The sequence below is a fragment of the Lepidochelys kempii genome, chromosome 1, assembly GCF_965140285.1.
Source record: "Lepidochelys kempii isolate rLepKem1 chromosome 1, rLepKem1.hap1, whole genome shotgun sequence".
In the NCBI taxonomy this organism is placed as follows: Eukaryota; Metazoa; Chordata; order Testudines; family Cheloniidae; genus Lepidochelys; species Lepidochelys kempii.
This window is the reverse complement of record NC_136380.1, coordinates 119,571,993-119,589,925: the sequence shown is the minus strand read 5'-3', so window position 1 is coordinate 119,589,925 and position 17,933 is coordinate 119,571,993. Positions and strand designations below refer to the sequence as shown.

Here is a 17,933-nt window from a genome sequence, read left to right as displayed (position 1 = left end):
ATTTCAGCTTTTTCGCTGTCTCACTTTCCTCTTCCTGTTTTACATTTCATATACAGCTACCATGTAGTTATTATTTTGATATGAAAGTAATCAACACAAAAATCCTTTTTTTGTTGTTGTTTCTTGTTAATTTACCTAAATCTCCAAGACAGATTCAGCCTTGATGTGAGTAAGTAAAACTTTTTCCAAGTAAGTGGCTCTGTAGGATTTGAAGAAAATGGTTTGCAGGTATAAACTCACAGTAGATCTTTGTGGACTATTGGCAACATTGCAAAGTACACCACAAATCCAATAATCTGTGCTAAAAAGAGGCGTAGGCCCCACTGACACCATACACATGAGTACTGTAGCAACTAGAAGCTCGGAGGCAACCTTTAGTTAAGCTAGTATGATACTCGGAGCAGGAAGTTACTGTAGAAGTACAGTTTTTAAATGAAAGGTTGTGTGTGTGTGTATTTTGAGGGTAATTCTTTAGGGGAGAAGACAGAGAAGAAATTCTGTATGGGATTTTGGAAGCTCAGTAATATATTTTTCGAGTTCTAGATATCCTTGCTGGACTGGATGAGCAGACTGTCGGGAAAAAAATCTGGCACTGATAGAAGGTTAGCCTTTCAAGTCAGGGTTGGGGGAAACAGGTGGAACAGTGCAGCAAAGCCAGCATTTTTCTCCAGCCAGGTACTTGGTTCCTGGATAAATACCAGAGTTTAGCCTCCTCAGTTTTCAGGATCTCCATCACTCTGAGAAACACTAGCTTCATTCTTAATAAAAAGACATTTTTTCTGTAAAAAGAACAGGAGTACCTGCATCCGATGAAGTGAGCTGTAGCTCACGAAAGCTTATGCTCAAATAAATTGGTTAGTCTCTAAGGTGCCACAAGTCCTCCTTTTCTTTTTGTGAATACAGACTAACACGGCTGCTACCCTGAAACCTGTCATTTTTTTCTGTAGCGTCTCTGAGACACGTCTCTCAAAAAATCACAGGCAGATATTAAAAGCAGTAAGTGATACCACACAGTGGTGTTCTCAAAAGAAAAACATCTCAGAGACCAACTTAAACAATGTCATTTTTAATACAAGTGGAATTTCATATTAACTGCCTCCCTCCCCTTCAAATTTATACTCTTGGCATGAAATCCTGGCCCCACTGACTTTGGTGGGACCAGGATTTCACCTTGATCTTGTTTACGATACATCACTGGATGGACTTCTCTTTCCAAGGCTGCATGCCTTGCCATTTTTGCCACCTTCTCTGGTTCAATCAGACAAAAGCTGAACCCTAATAATGTACATTTCAGAGTTAGTGGTCTGTATTCTTGAACTGAAACATAAAAATTTGCATAGAAACAAAAATGTGGATTGCTGTATAAAATACATAAATAATAATATAATAAATAATATTTTGCACTTGTCAAGTGGCTTCCATCTGAGGATCTCCAACAAATCTCTACAAACATCCATTAACTCCCCCTACGCAGTGTTGTATTATCCCCATTTTACAGCTGAGGAAAATGAGCTACAGAGAAGTGAATTGTCTTGCTCAGAGTTCCACACAAAGTCCAGAACAAGATCCCAGATCTCCAGCCAGCTAGTTGTGCTTTAATCACAAGAATATTTTTACTAAAGATGGCTGACACACCACAATACACAATGTATACAGCCATTCAGTACCAAAGTGTGTCCTGCAGCAATTCAACATGTTTAACATTTGTAATCCGAGTCTTTTTTTAAACATATACTACCATTCATTTATTACATTAATACCTCATATTTCTGCAGAACATTACATTTTTCAAAATGTTGTACAAATATTAATGAGCTAATCTTCACCATGGTTTGATTATTGTTTTAAACATGTGAAAACAGAGACAGAATTTAAATGACTTTCATAAGGCCCCACAACAACTCAAGGGTGGAGCCAAGATCATAACTTCCAGCCTTATGCACAGTCCACTAGACAATGCTCCCTCTGATATACAACATTCTGATGTTTTACGTATCAGCCAAATGTGGCCTACGGGTGTCAGCACAGGATTAGAAGCCAGGAGCTCTTGAGTTGTACTCCAATTTTTGACACTGACACACTATGAACATGGGCCTTTTGCTTAACCTCTCTCTCTCAGTTTCCTCATTTATGACATGGCAACTCTATCTCACCGTGTATTAGTCTGTACATTGCTTTGAAGATGAAAACACCTATACAAATGCTAAGTAAATATAGACAACAAATAGCCCACACTAATGGAAATATAGATATATATATGTGATCAGCAGGAACAACAGCAGAACATTCCACTGACGCTGTGGAAAATCAGATAATTGAGAATTAACTTGATGTTCAAGAGCCTGAGTTGATAAAAACTTGATGGTCAAAGGACTGCAGTGTTACTTTTTGAGAGTCGGGAGTACGGCTGTTGATAGATTTCACACTGGTAAAAGGGATCCCCTGAGCAATGTAGTCTCAAAATGATGCTCGTGGCTAATGCTCAGAAGAAATACTGCCAAAATTTCTGTTATAAGCTGGCAAAAACAAACATATACACACAAGGAGCCCTGTGATTCTCACAGGTGAAAAATATTAGCAAAAGACAAAACTTTCACATTCATATATTATAAAAGCCTCCCTTAATCTTGGCTAATTCTCTTGTAAAAAGGGAATATCTTGGCTTGAAAACAATTGTGGGAGAGATAATAAATACATTGCACTGGAGTAGCTTATTGATAGTGTTTACATTACAGTATTAAGTATTTGCACTAGCACGTAGAGTTGAATGTATAACAGTGAATCACATTTGGGATAGGCTGGACATGAATTAGAAAGACAAAAAGTTATAAAAGAAAGTTGCATGGTAATTCCAAACTTATTCCATTAGCAGGGTTGTTTGGGGAGTTTACAAAGCTTGAATCACTTTTTCAAAATTTTTGTGACTAAGAGAAGTCTCATGGCCTTGGGCTATTTTTGGCAGAGTTTCTACATCCAGCATTTGAAGCTATAGCACATGGAGCTGGTCAGAATATTTTTTGTTGGGGGGGCTACAGAAAATTTAAACAAAAATGAAAATGTTTTCACTTGCATCAAAATATTCAAATTTTTTTTTTTTACTTTTTGTCAAAAAAACTCGAATATTCTAAAGTTTTGGCAGCCAAACTGAATATTTTACCTGAAAACTGCCAAAAACTAAAAAAAATAAAAAGAATTCAGACAGTAGCTGCCAATTATTGGGGGAAAAGCAAATAAAGGTTTTATGAAGATTTAAAAAAAAACAAAAAAACCCCAGAAACTTTCTGCAAAAATATTCATTTTGTTGAAAACCCAATTTTACAAAAACCAAACAAACAAAAAACCCAGGTTGACAGAAAATTTTTGACCAGCCATAAAAAAACCTCTTTGGGATTTACAGCTTTTAAACATTCAGTGAAAATTTGGCCAGGGGACCCATGAACTCCTATGCATAATAAGATAATGTGAAATGAAATTCCTCATATCCAGAGTGCTTGTGATTTTAAAAAATATATTTAGTCACAAGTGACATTAATCCATTTGGAGAAAACTCTAATGTGCTTAAATCCTCCTTACTGAGTGTACATGTCAATGCAATCTTTTAGGCCATTTCCTACAGTCATTCTGCATATGGACATGCCAGGATATAGCCTGACACTGACTTCCTCTATAGTCTTTGGTAAGTTGCACACGAACATTTATTTCAGTTTATCTGTAGCACTAGGATAAGTGTCCTTATTTATCTACTTCATTGGGGTCTTCTAAGATCCAGCAAATAAGTTAATGTTTATGAAGCTCTTTAAATGGTAAATATTATTATTACCAGAATTAATTCATGCAGAAACATATCTAGAGAGTTAATACATGCAGAAATAAAACATGCTTAACACTGGCTGTGTGTTCACTAAAAAAAATCCTCCAGGCTTCTCTGCTTTGAAAGGTTGCAGATACTACCCTTGGTCAAGTGACTCAGGAGAAACCCAACAAAGTTATGTGAGTCTGTTTTCGCTGTCCTGGAGTTCGCTGGCTAGGGGAGGGGTAATCTCTGAGGAAGACTTCATGTAAATGTTCAGTTCAGTGTTTCTGACTGATTCAGAGGGGTGATAAACCTGTCCCTTTGGAGCTGTGTAAATAATGTTTGGAGAATGGCAGTAAATCTAGACAAAGGATGAACAAACTGCCATTGTAGCTATGTGCGTTGGGTTTGCACCTGTGGCTTGTAACAAGCAGAAAAAATAGTTTTGTTAAGGGGAAAAAAAAACAATTAACATGCTCCTCCCGTTTTTTCTCTCTCACTTTTATCATGGCCAATGTGACCTGTTCTGTGGATTGCTTTTTTTAAAGATGAGAGTCCTTTAAAGCTCTTCATTGCTCCTTCCCGTCAGTCTCAGAAATGCCACTTGTTCTCTATTGACATCAGCAGACTCTTTAAACACTCCGACTGGGCTGCTTACTAACCTCTTCCAGGAGTGATAACTCATAAAAGTAGTTCTTAATGTTCTTAATTTCAATGGCTCCTTACAATTCTCCCACATCAAAGATTCATGCTCCCTCCACCCCACCAACTAAACACTTATTAAAATTAATCAAAATGGTTTCCTCATCCCTGCTTCAGTCTTTGCAGGTTCTGATATGAAGGCTCACATAAAAAACATACACCCTGGCTGGGCATTTTTTCAAGATTTTTTTGGCAGTTGCAAAATTGATCTGGGTGGTACCTTTAGACTGCCAGCTACAGTGATCTGTAGGGGGAGAATAAGTCAATTATTGTGCACTAGTTTGTTTATGTATGTATCTCTGTGTGTATGTGTGCACATGCGTGGATTGTAGTGTCCCAATGTATTATCCTTTGTATACTTTTTTAATACCTGGTGCAATCAGGTTCATTCCAAATTTTTAAGAACACCAATATTCAAAAGTGTCCAAAGATCAGCGATAAAAATCAACCTTCGTGGATTGGGGTAGCATTGATGTAAATCAGGAGAAACTCCATTAAAGCCAATGGAGCTACACTGATGTAAAATCAGCATCAGGAAAAAGAGAATAAGGCACAACCTTTGTGTTTGTATGTTATTTATGTTTGTAGTTATTTATATTTACATCATTGTAATGCTTTGGCATTCAGCTTTCTGTTAAACAATTTAGAAAATTTTAACTTTGGCTGTTTTTGCTTTCCCCCTTTTCTCTTTTCCATTCTTTCACCCCTATTTTTCTTGCCTGCTGCACTACGTCTTGTATCTCTTCCACTATCTTTCAATCTCTGTTGTTCTCTTTCCTTCCCTGTATCTTAATCTACCTGGTTTCTCTTCCTCCTCCTTTCCCTGAATTCTATTTGCAACCTACCTCCCCCATGTCCTTTCAGGCTCTCCTTCCTTCTGTATCTCTTTTTCACGCAACAGTCTTCCTAAATATAATGGTTTCCATTTAAAAAGTTACCATTTACAAACAGTTACCATAGTTTTCCCCTGTTCTTAAAATAGGAATAAACATTGGTACCTCAGACCCTGCTGCGTGGTCATTATTGACAAATGGTAACAATATGAAGGTGACCCCTGTAAATGTATTACATTAGAAAATATGTATTACACTAGAAAGCATGCCTTATAGTGATAGACTCAAGGAGCTCAATCTATTTAGATTAACAAAGAGAAGGTTAAACGGTGAGCTGATTACAATCTATAAGTACCTATATGGGGAACAAATATTTAATAATGGGCTCGTTTATCCAGTGGAGAAAGATATAAAATGATCCAATGATTACAAGTTGAACAAATTCAACTGGATATAAGGCGTAAAATTTTAACAGTGAAAGTAATTAACCATTGGCACAATTTACCAAGTGTTGCGGTGGATTCTCTATCATGGACAATTTTAAATCAAGATTGGATGTTTTTCTAAAAGATGTACTCTAGGAATTATTTGGGGGAGTTCTATGGCTGTGTTACACAGGAGGTCAGACTAGATGATCACAATGGTCCCTTTCGGCCTTGGAATCTATGAATCTATGAAGTAGAGAAGTGCACAGTTTCAATGGGGTTCAGTGAGACCACTCATTGGGTAAGGTACTATTCAACATGAATAAGGATGTCACAATCTGGTCCAATTTATTTAATAAAGCCCACTAATGACACTTTATCTAGTCTGCCACAAACAAATATAGGAATTTCTACATTCATGAAATACAATTTACAGAATTTTAATGAAATTTTACTAAAAAGAATAAAAAGAAAACCCCACTATAAAATATGACTAGCTCCAAGATTACATCAAAGTATAGTGTCTGCTTACGTTTTACATATTAAATATCAGCAAAAATTAGTGTTCATTTCTCCATGATACCTCCAGATGGCATGAAAACTCTTCTCCTTTAAGTCTTTATTATAATATCATTTTTTTTTAAAATGGTAACCATTGGAAGCATTCTATACCAACATACACTATTAACCATTCCCAACAATCACAGTATCAGAAGGCATAAAGCTGCTAGTGCTTCATTTATTAAACAAGTTTGACTAAATATAACATATTGTAATTACATTCTACAGCAAAATCTATAGGACAAACCATTCACAGACCATGTCAAATCTTTTTATCGATTCATTTCCAGAAGATTTTTACTATATATTTATGTCAGAAATCAAAACATTCAACAATCACACTTATTGTACCTTATTCTATGGCTACTTTTGGCCATGTAACAGATAGTGACACCTTGCAAGACTTACATGATCTAGCACTCTAAATTTAAATAACAAGAGCCAGAGGACACAAATTACAGACTCGATGCACTCTGAAATTCACATGACTGCACTGTGAAAAGAATTCCACTCCTACTCAAATGGGATAAAAAGGGTGAGTGATTTTGTAGCAATCCTCTCCTAACTCATGTGAGCGAAATCAAGTTTGCTGAGCTAGCCTGGTTTTTTTTGTTTTTTGTTTTAAACTTTGAGTCCCTCCGTTTGAAGAGTTGGTTTATTCTGGTAACAGTAAAACAGTTAATTCCCTTGTACACGGGGAAAAAACAGGGCGGGGGGACCTCTACTGTTGCATTAGAGTAAAGGTGAACACGGATATATTACAAGTGCCTATTCACATCTGTTTCTCAACTGCTTTTGTTAATTCAAAAACATCAACAAAATCGTGAGAGACCAGAGGTAGCTGTAATTGGATTTCAAGTAATTCAGAGGTGAAGTTGCAGACTGCAGTCTTTTAAAATTACATCAGTACATCAAAGGCAGATGTGACATGATATCTTCTGGAAAATGTGACAAACTTCTGCAGCTTTAAGGTAACATTGGACCTCTCCGGTTGTAAAAGCCAATCTCACTCGCTCACTCCACCAAAAATAATTTAATATTTATTCAGCTTGTTACAGGGCCATCTCACTTTTCAAGATCTCTCACAGCAAGGATGCTAATGATTTATGAACAATTAACTATGAATCATTACTTAAAAGCTTTTTAAAGAACAGCATCAGTGAAAGAGCTTCATCTTAATGAAAACAAACAGACAAACACTATTTGGCATAACAACGCAGATTAAAACATAGCAATCATCTCTGATCACAAATATGAAACTGACTTACGATGTATGTGATGCACTGTTTTCTGGATTCTTTGGCTCAGCATCACCTTTCCCTTAAAAAAGAAGAAAAATAATATGAAAAATGGGTGAATATCAAAACCTTTATGGTGTTAGAGGTCAATACATTATCAGGCTAATTTTAACACTTTCAAAGTGTAGAGAAGAATGCTTTCTAAATATCATATGGCAGGTATCTGGGGCACTAACTGAGCACTTGCAAACTGGGAGTTAACATCAACATGACTTTTCCTGTCCTTTGTATATGCGCTTAGGGGTAAGTTGAAAAGCAGGCCTGACAATTTCATGCCTAGCAGATCCCTAGCAAGAAGGCAGGAAACTCTGTAAGACTGGCCGCTTGTAGGACAGGACAGAAGGACAGAATACCTTGGGGCCTTAGTCACTATAGGCCTGAAATGACAGATCAGTCTGCAGGGTTTTGGGATCCCTTCCCTCCCCAACACCCCCCAAAAAACAAACAAACAGTTTGATTCACTTTATTTGCTGTGAATACTGCTCTCTGAACAACCTGAGGAACCCCAGTGTTAGACAGTCCCTAGTCCTAACATGGCCGTGCAGGGTAGACAGCCATAGTTGGGCTACCCAGAACTCGACTTTGAGGTCTGTGCAGATCACTGTGTCTGTGCAGCTCTGCTTTGTAAGCAAGCAGGTGTGGAGAAGGCAGAGAGGCTCAGGGAGCAGATGGATCCATGGCTCTTTTCCTTCCTGCCCTCAAGTGCTCCCCAGAAGAGCTGTCTGGAACCACTGTGGGAACTAAGATGCACCTTTTCAGTGCCACAGTAAATTACTTCCCCTTACTTGTACATAAAGAGAGGCCCACAATTCTACCAGGGTCCCCTCCCAAGACAATGGTCACATATGCTGCCCCTTACACAGAGGTGTGGGTCACTGCCCTAATCTAGCAGCCATTAAGGAGAAACATGGTTGGTCTGAAAGCCTTGAGAGGGTTGGATTTTTGTTTTTGATATTGTACCACCTTGCTTATACCATTTATAATCTGAGTGCAAAATATTGTTTCTGTGCTAGCCAACGGCCCGGGCACTTGTTTACCTGTGGACACTGAAGTGCTGTTTACATGCAAGTTTGTGATAATCAGGAGATGAAAAGCTGGAGTGTGACTATCTTACAGATGGGACCAGTTTTTTTCCATTCAGTTTTAATGAGTTTTGTCAAATCAAAATTCATTTGTATTCTGTGAAATAATGTTTGAATTGTTTCAGTGTTTTCTTGTGTGTAGTGCCTGATTTACACCCATTGAACTCAATGGAAAATCTCTAATTGACTTCAAAGGGCTTTGGACCGAGCCCCAGGACATTACAAGAACTTCAGCGTTACATACTAATAGCTGTTGCCAAAGTTCTCAAGTTTGATTTCCACTAAATCAAAGGTGGAAAAACTTGGGGTATGAAATGAACCTCTGGGGAGAAATACTGGTCCCTTTGAAGTTAATGGGAGGTTTGCCATTGACTTAAATGGATTTCATTCCTGGTACTTTCCCCAGTGCAATCCTGAAACAAGCTGAAACAGTTGCTCAAACTAATTATGCTTCTAGGAGCAGGGGTCCAGCAAAGGAGCCTTTGGTTAGCTTACACACTTATTCCATGATGTGTTGGTACCTGCATCAGATGTTTCTAGGCCTTCTAGGCTTGCAGGGAGGGTTTCACCGAAACATTGCTTACCTTTGGGAAGGAGGGGAAAAAATCAGTAGTTCTTATCACCAATTAGCCTTTGAAATCAGACCCACAATTTTAAACTAATTGGAAGGACTGGCATGAAGCTAGTCATATCTATTTTTATCAAACGTTTGCTACACACAGAATGATTACAAGATAACTTTTATATTTTATGTAATTACATTGTGCCTTCAAAAATTAATTAAGGCTCAACACCCTATGAGCCCATTTTAGAGACTTGATTATGAGAAAGAGCTGTTGAAGGAGTTACTCAATATCACACAGTGAATTAGTATCTGGGACAAACATTAGAACTCAGAAATCCTGACTCCCAGTTCTAACTATTAGATGCCTTCTCCACACAGTTGCTTTAATTAAAATATAAGTACCTGTGGCATCATTTTCTCCCAAAGAAAATAGGGTTGTTATGGGGTGGGGTGGGGAGAGATAAGTTCTGAGTATTTGGTTGTGACTAGACATAGACCAGAGGTGAAGTGCAAATTTGAATCCAAAACTCTCACGTCTTGTGGTGTTTAGATTCAGTTGTCGAGTTGGAGCTGGGAAATTTGGGTCTGGCTCTGAATTTCCCAAAGTTCAGGCGGGGTTTGGAGATGTTGTTCTGGTTTAGTTCCATGGCTAGTTGTGCCCCTTATGCCTGTCACTGGATATAAGGCACATAGACTGGCTTAGCAACAATCTGCCTTGAAATATCGGTCAGTACCATATCTACATCCGAAAACAAATAATAGTTCATCATAGATATTCTATTTGTAACTAATACTTTTGTTAATAACACATTAGTACAGTGAGCATTGGCGGTTTCACGTGCAAATGGGATGTGAGACTCTGAGTGATGACTTGGCAGTTTGTTCTGCACCAGCTGGAAAAGCTGAAGTATTTTAGTTCTGCTCTTAGCAGCAATTAGTGTTGTGGCAATAAGGAAAGCAGAATAGGTTCTGTTGCAGGGATGATATTTAGCTAAACAGGATATTAATGAATTACTCTACGGTGAATGTTTGCAGCTGCTTTAATGCTCACAATCACTTAACATTTCAGGGGGAAGGGAGAGCAATTGTACAGTATATAAGAGTAAGAGGGAGAATGGAGAATTAATGCCTTACTGACTCCACAGAAAGAGAACTGAACCATTACTCCAATGAGCCATAGAAATTCAAGAAAAAATTTATTTACTAAGCATGAATGAGATTTAAAGATTTGGAATTCAGATTCAGTTTGACAAGCCTAGTAAAAGGGTGTTGCTTCTCTGAGCTACCTGACCTGTTTGAGCCCACTCTTATCCACACTCTGTCTTCCAAGTCTTCACACAAACTGCCATAACCAATGTGCCCTTGTCTCCCCTTAGTTGAAGGCACTATTATGGGGGACAGGCAATTCAGCAACCAGCTAATCCTCTTTAGCTCCAGGTATCATTCTCTGGGCAGGTTATGAGACCCTTTCCATCTTCCACCTCAGTCTTTTGAAGCTGGCCAGGAGTCCCACTAGATGCCCTACTTCTTTTGCAAGCCTGCTGCTGGTCTGCTCTCTTCCAAAAGACTGATCTTCTGGTGCATGTGCGTATGGATGAAGGCCTTCTAGCCCCCAGTTTTTCAGCTGTAGACCTGGCTGGTTTCTGCTGCTTCCCACTGAACTGGCTCTTTTAACATTTCACATTCTAAGGGTGGAATGACCCAGAGCGCAAAGGCCAATTTCAAATCCACTTTCTTGAAGGGGTGGGGAGATAAGTTGAGATTGGCTCATTGAATCAGGCAGGCACAGAGCAGCGCCAAGACAAATGCTGTCCCGGACTCATTCAGCCTGAGACTGGGACTTGAACTCTGCACTTTGGGACTGTTCTGTCCAATTGGGGATGGGTGGTCACCCTAGCTAGACCACAATCCCCAAAATACAAGGAAAAATAAAGCAAGACACCCAGGCAGGTGGTCAATCAAAATAATGAAACAGTTAAGTCATGAACACTGAGTTCAGGGAGCAGGAACCAGGAAGCAAACAGGAAACGGAAGAGGGAGCAGGAAACAAGATGCAAGAAGGCAACATACACATCAATCACCACAATTTCCTTCTTTTTTCCCCCAAAGTTCAGCGGTACTTTGCCAGAGGCAGCTGGTGATCCCGGGGCTGTAGGTTATACCTCTGACTGAGATTAGGGGCTGGATGCTATTGATGTGGCACAGCTTCCTTAATCTGCCACATATCATCATACTGAAAAGAGTGTCCTCTTCCCTATCTGTTTTTCTTTCAGAAGGAAGTATATCTTCTTGGTTAACAATATGTTCTCTGTGTGGTAAACACACTCGCCACGTTCCGTACTCTGCAGCCCGCAAGATCATGCCATGAGTAATGAAAATACTTCCAGCCCATCACCTAACATACACTGCTTGTCTAGGATAGAATGTGTGGAGTCTTGTGTGGATACGCTTGTTGAAAGTCGTATACTTCTTAGTCACATCAGTTGGCTTTGAGGATGGCAAAGGGGTGGGATGAGCCTCTTCCATCAGCATAGACAACTTGGTGCTCAGAGGTCAGTTGAACAGCCAGTAGAATGGGGTTTCTCCAGTATTTTCATGAGTGTACTCCAAATAACATATAAAGCATAACTCAGTGCAATATGTAAGAGTATATCTAGAAATCCCTGCAGTATGCTAGCTACACACATCTTCAGAGTCCACTATGCCATTTCCTTGGGGATGGTACCAGCAGATTTATAATGTGCTGTACTAATACTCATCAGAAAGTCTTCAAACTCTCTTGGTAGAAAAGGTGTCTCATTCTGAAACAAGGCTCTCTGGTAGGCCAAACATTGCAAATAAAGTGGTTAGGAGAGAATTTAGCTCCTCAGAGGTAGGTGCCTTGTGAAATTATGAATACAAAAGAGTAACGTGAGTAATAGTCTATAACAGCATCTTTTGCAATACTGCACTTGGCCACATTCAACTTTATGCCAGCTTGTTGGGATCAGGTTAGCACCTGGTCCAGAATAGCATTACATACAGGAAGGGTCTTAGCAAAGATGAGAATGTCATCCAGATAACAACATGCACCCTGGCAGAGGTAGAGATGGAATGGCCACTTGAATGGCCATATGCTAACTACATATGCTAAACAATCTGATCCACTTTGCATTTTGCTGTGAAGCTGGGAACTCCTTTGCCAGACCTGAAGAAGAGCTCTGTGTGGCTTGAAAGCTTGTCTCTCTCATCAACAGAAGTTGGTCCAATAAAAGATATCACCTCTCCCACTTTGTCTCTCTAAAATCTGTGCACAGTCAAATGTTGCCCTTCTTCTTGTATATTGTCACCCATAGGCGAAATTCAATCCACAGGCCCTTCCACCTCCCGAATGAAGCCATTATCTTTCACGTGTTGCAATTCCGTTCAGATCTTGTCCATAAGTGCAGGAGGTACATGATTTGCAGGCAGTGCAAAGGGCTTGGTGTTCAAATCCAACAGCAGAGACAATGGATATCCCACGCACAGAATACTGTCACTGTTAAACAAATCATGGTGTCTCTGAATGATATGTTGGATATCCCCTTCTACTCTAGCTATTCTATTCTAGCTGACATAACTACTCCTCAGGTGTCCTGTGTAAGTACATGCATAATACCAAGGTGCAAGCACACATCATATGATTATAATGGAAAAGGATTTGCAGTAGCAGCACCTTTAAAAATGTTAAACTTTGCAGTCAAGGCTACGCCTCTGTAGAGCACAGAGCATAGAGCTTCACCCATTGTCTGCAAATCATACAAATTCCAAGCTTTTATTACCACTGTAGTCAGGCAAATATCCAAATTATGAACTAACCCAGAGGGGAGAACGTTAATTTCAGAACCCCTATCCACCAAGCACTTCAGCAGTGTACCATTACAATACGGGATTCCAGCTCCAGCGCCTTGCCACTTGAGGAGATTGTACTAAAGGAAACATCTGGTCCCTGGTAAAAATGATTTTGTGTGGGTCTACATTTACAGTATGCACTGAAGGCTTCCCGTCTTCATGAACCAGTGTACAGTGGCAGACTAACTCAAAGCATCCTTCCTTCTCATGAGTCTGGCACACAGCAATTCTGGCTGGGCAGGCAGGGAAATTGGCCAAGTGACCTGTATTACCACAGCAGAAACAGTGAGGAGCTGGCAACTTTTGCTGCTGAGGCCATGGAGCAGGAGTAGGTAGCGTTGTATGACCCTGGGCAATGGAAGCAGGAGAACCAGCTAATGGGGATTTAAGTGTAGACACAAAGGTAGCAGCAATCTGAGACATTCCAGCCCAAACCCTCTCAGCTGCCTCACTCTTAGTTACTGTGGCTTTAAATGTTAGAGTTCTAACATCTTCAGCCAGTGACCATTTGCTCAGACAGTCACTGGCTATGCCAATCACAAAAATGTCTCTGAGCTTGATCATCATAACTTCCCTGAATTCACAGTCAAGAGCCAACTGCCACAAATGACATGCAAACTCACATATTGTTTTGTTGGGCTGCTGGCGAGTTTAAAAAAAAACACATTTTCCTTTTTAACAGAACAGAAGCTCCATTCACAACATATTTGTTGAGAAGCTGGACAGACACATCAAAGGAAGGCTTGGGCTCTTTGAGTCCATCATAAATATCAATGCCATCACAACCTAAGCAGTTCTGCAGCAAGGGTAATCTAGTAGCATCAGAGAGCTGCAGGATCTGCACATAGTTCCAGAAATTCTGAATAAAGTATCGCCAGTCAACAGCTGAAGAATGTGCAGGTGGCATGAGTAGCAGAATAGAAGCATAATTTTATGTTCTGATGCGTCCCAGAATACAATCCCCAAAACACAAGGAAAATGAAGCAAGAGGCACAGATAGATGGTCAATCAAAACATGTAATAACTATGAGACAGTTAAGTCAGCAACAGTCTGAACAAAACATAACAGTCCCCAATGACAGATATGTAGCAGCAGGCGCCGAGTAACTGCACACACCCCCACCACTACTCCCAGAAGAACAGGAACTGGAATATTGAGTTCAGGGAGCAGGAACCAGGAAACAAACAGGAAGATGGAGCAGGAAGCAAGGAGCAGGAAAACAACACACATAGACACCAGTCAGCGCAGTAATGAAACTTATTAATGTTTGTAAAGTGCTTTGAGATCCTTGTATGGAAGACACTACAGAAGTGCAAAATTATTAGTTTTTGTGGGAAAGGTGGCAGGGGCGCCATTACAGATTTTGGGGAGAGGGGCAACTTTAACCGTGATTCCAGGGGCTTCTTAGGCGCCTGAAAACTCTAGTCTTTTGGCAGATAACAGCAATTAGCTGACAGGAGCACTGTATCTAATTCCTATATAAAAGAAAGAAAATTAAATAAATATTAGACCCACTCAGCTCTAATACTAACATGTTCTGACATCTTGTGGCAAGTCACCTAAGGGACACTGGTTAGGCTTAAAATCTTAATGTATATTCTTACTTTGTTACTAACTCTGCGGAGAGAGAGACCCCATCAGGACTCCTGGATTCTATCTAAGCTCTGGGAGGGCAGTGGAGTCTAGTGGGCTACAGTGGGGGGTAGATACATCTGGGATTTATATAAGAACATCAGAATGGCCATACTAGGTCAGACCAAAGGTCCATCTAGCCCAGAATCCTGTCTTCCAACACTGGCCAACGCCAGGTGCTTCGGGGGAATGAACAGAACAGGCAATCATTGAGTGATTCATCCTGTTGCTCATTCCCAGCTTCTGGCAAAGAGAGGCCAGAGACACCATCCTGGCTAATAGCTATTGATGGACCTGTCCTCCATGTACTTATCTAGTTCTTTTTTGAACCAGCTTACAGTTTTGGTCTTCACAACATCCCCTGGCAAAGAGTTCCAAGGGTTGATTGTGAAGAAACATTTCCTTTTGTTTCTTTTAAACCTGCTGCCTATTAATTTTATTGGGTGACCCCTAAAGTTATTGTGTTATGTGAAGGAGTAAACAACATTTCTTTATTCAATTTTTCGACACCATTCATGATTTTATAGATCTCCATCATATTCCCACTTACTCACCTCTTTTCCAAGCTGAAAAGTCCCAGTCTTATTAATCTCTCCTCATATGGCAGCCATTCCATACCCCTAATAATTTTTGTTGCCCTTCTTTGTACCATTTCCAAATCCAATATATCTTTTTTGAGATGGGGTGACCACATATGCACGCAGTATTCAAGATGTGGGCGTACCATGGATTTATATAGAGGCAATATGATATTTTCTGTTTTGTTATCTATCCCTTTCCTAATGATTCCCAACATTCCATTAGCTTTTTTGACTGCCACTACACATTGAGCGGATGTTTTCAGAGAACTATCCACAGTGACTCCAAGATCTTTTTCTTTACGGGTAACAGCTAATTTAGACCCCATCATTTCATATGTACAGCTGGGAGTATATTTTGCTATGTGCATTACTTTGCATTTATCAACATGGAATTTCATCTGCCATTTTGTTGTCCAGTTATCCAGTTTTGTGAGATCCCTTTGCAACTCTTTGCAGTCAGCTTTGGACTTAAGTAGCTTGAGTAATTTTGTATCATCTGCAAATTTTGACACCTCACTGTTTACCCCTTTTTTTCAGATCATTTATGAATATGTTGAACAGCACTGGTCCCAGTACAGACCCCTGAGGGACACCACTACTTACCTCTCTTCATTCTGAAAACTGATCTTTTATTCCTACCCTTTGTTTCCTATTTTTTAACTGGAGTGCCTTGCAATGCTTTCAGGATCGTCTAATGATCCTTAATTTAATTTAATGACAAGCCGTTTGTTATCTTAATCACCCTGCCTCTGTTTATAAACAAACTCCCTGCCCCAAGGGCGGAAGCTGAGAGCAGCACAGAACTCATCACATTCCACTCTCAAGCTCCCTCTGGGGCTAGGGCATGCACTATGAGCAGACCTCTAGTATGAAACTCAGGAAGGTGCAGTAGCCTCTCCCCAAAATGGTGCCATTTAACAGCTGGAGTCAAAATATCCTTCATGACAAACTTCACACAGACCACTCCCAAAATAGACCTGCTGATATTGAGGCTATCAGCTTACTGAGACACTAAAGACTTCCAACCAGGTAAAGCAGGATAGGGGCCATGTTGACACCTCCCTCGCAGGGAGCCATTTGTTACAATTTCCCAAAACCTCCAAACAAGCTTGCAGTTTCAATAAACCATAGGAAAACGACGACCAATGCTAGGCATTCTGATGTCATCACAAACCACTCAAGCTCTGCTCTAGTGTTTATTATGCTCAGACTTCCTCAAGTGTTTGCACAGCCTTATCTATTATGGCTCTTTAGTGCTTCCTTCTCTCATGACTGCATTCATTATTTTTTTTAGAGAACCTCATCCCGTTTGCCTTTTTATTACTTCCTTAGTGCTGGTGCTCACAGCAATATCAAACTTATGCTGGCAATTAAGTGGCACCACCCCCTCCTTGTTCACAACATCGTCTTCCACAGTGCTGCCCCTTCCTTAGCAAAGGTACCGTATGAATAGCCTGAAGTCTCCTAGCCTTCTCCCTCTGGGTGTCTGCTTCCTGCACCCAGTGGGTGACCAGTCAGTTTCAAAGCCAAGTCTACTGGCTCAGAGCATTTGTCATCTTCAAACCCAGCTTTGTAATTTGCATAGTGCTCTGTTTTAGCTCACAGGTCATGAAGCTAACAAAACTGAGCTCTTGTTTGGGATGCTTTGATGTCATGAACAGGATAGGGTCATGTATTTTGAATATGCTGGAGAACATTAATACCAGTCATGGGTGTCAGAAGAGAGGATTAATACTTCGTTTCATAGAACAATTCAATCTTTTCTTTCCACACAGCCACTAAAGTGTTTTACCCATAACTAAATGTAATTAAAGTAAAACTGCTTTGTAACATGGCCAGTACACTTTAGTAAGAGGACAGGCAAGGATGTGAGCAAAGCAAGTTCCATACTCACCATCCTTGCCAAAATTATACACCAAAGGCAGCCAAAAACTATAGGCTCTTCGAGGCAGCATTTGTTATTGTTTTGGCATACTTCATGTATTATATAGCACCATATACAGTGACAGTGCATATAAATAAATAAAAAAAGTAATAAAGCAAACTCTCTGAAATTTTAGGCAGTTTGGAGGTTGGGGTTGTGTGCACATTTGTATGTGGATACAAAGTTTCCACCCACTTCCTATCATTTTAGAAGCGCAATTATTTTTTCCTGTAAAATCTGTCTCACATACAGCAGAACTAGGTATGATGGAGCAAATTGTTCCTTCCATTGCCAATCTAAAGGGATTGTTCCCTTCCCTTCCCCGCTATAGGCCGTTAGTGATTGTGATGCCCAAGGTTCTGCACTTGAACAAAACCGTAGCCTGCCAGCTGAGATCCTGTACTGGACCAAGAGGCTTCATGTTTCCACTATTTTTTTTTCTCAACTGTCCTATTGTTCACTTGTTTCTCACATTCCCAGTCAGCGTCTCCACCAAATCCAGCTGTAAAGTGAGGTAATTCTTACTTGGATTGCTGTGTCCTGTAGACACCTGCTGCGACTCCTAAAATAATAAAGAAAAGCATACCATGTATTATTTTTTTGGGTAATTTTTAGAGACAAAATTGTAAGTTACCTTAATACTACTATACAGCTTTGTTAATCATT

At 39.9% G+C, this 17,933-nt stretch overlaps 1 protein-coding gene across 3 annotated transcripts in view; it reads right to left on the bottom strand.

Annotated features, from left to right (window-relative positions):
- Positions 1 to 17,933, bottom strand: part of AFF3 (ALF transcription elongation factor 3) — a 469,491-nt gene that overhangs the window by 169,335 nt on the left and 282,223 nt on the right. For all 3 annotated transcript variants that reach the window (XM_073352102.2, XM_073352110.2, XM_073352138.2), the window contains 3 exons: positions 17,793 to 17,829; positions 9,216 to 9,278; positions 7,583 to 7,634 (listed from right to left, as the gene is read on the bottom strand). In XM_073352102.2, the coding sequence (XP_073208203.1) occupies positions 7,583 to 7,634; positions 9,216 to 9,278; positions 17,793 to 17,829 (152 nt within the window). The remainder of the gene's footprint in view (positions 1 to 7,582; positions 7,635 to 9,215; positions 9,279 to 17,792; positions 17,830 to 17,933) is intronic.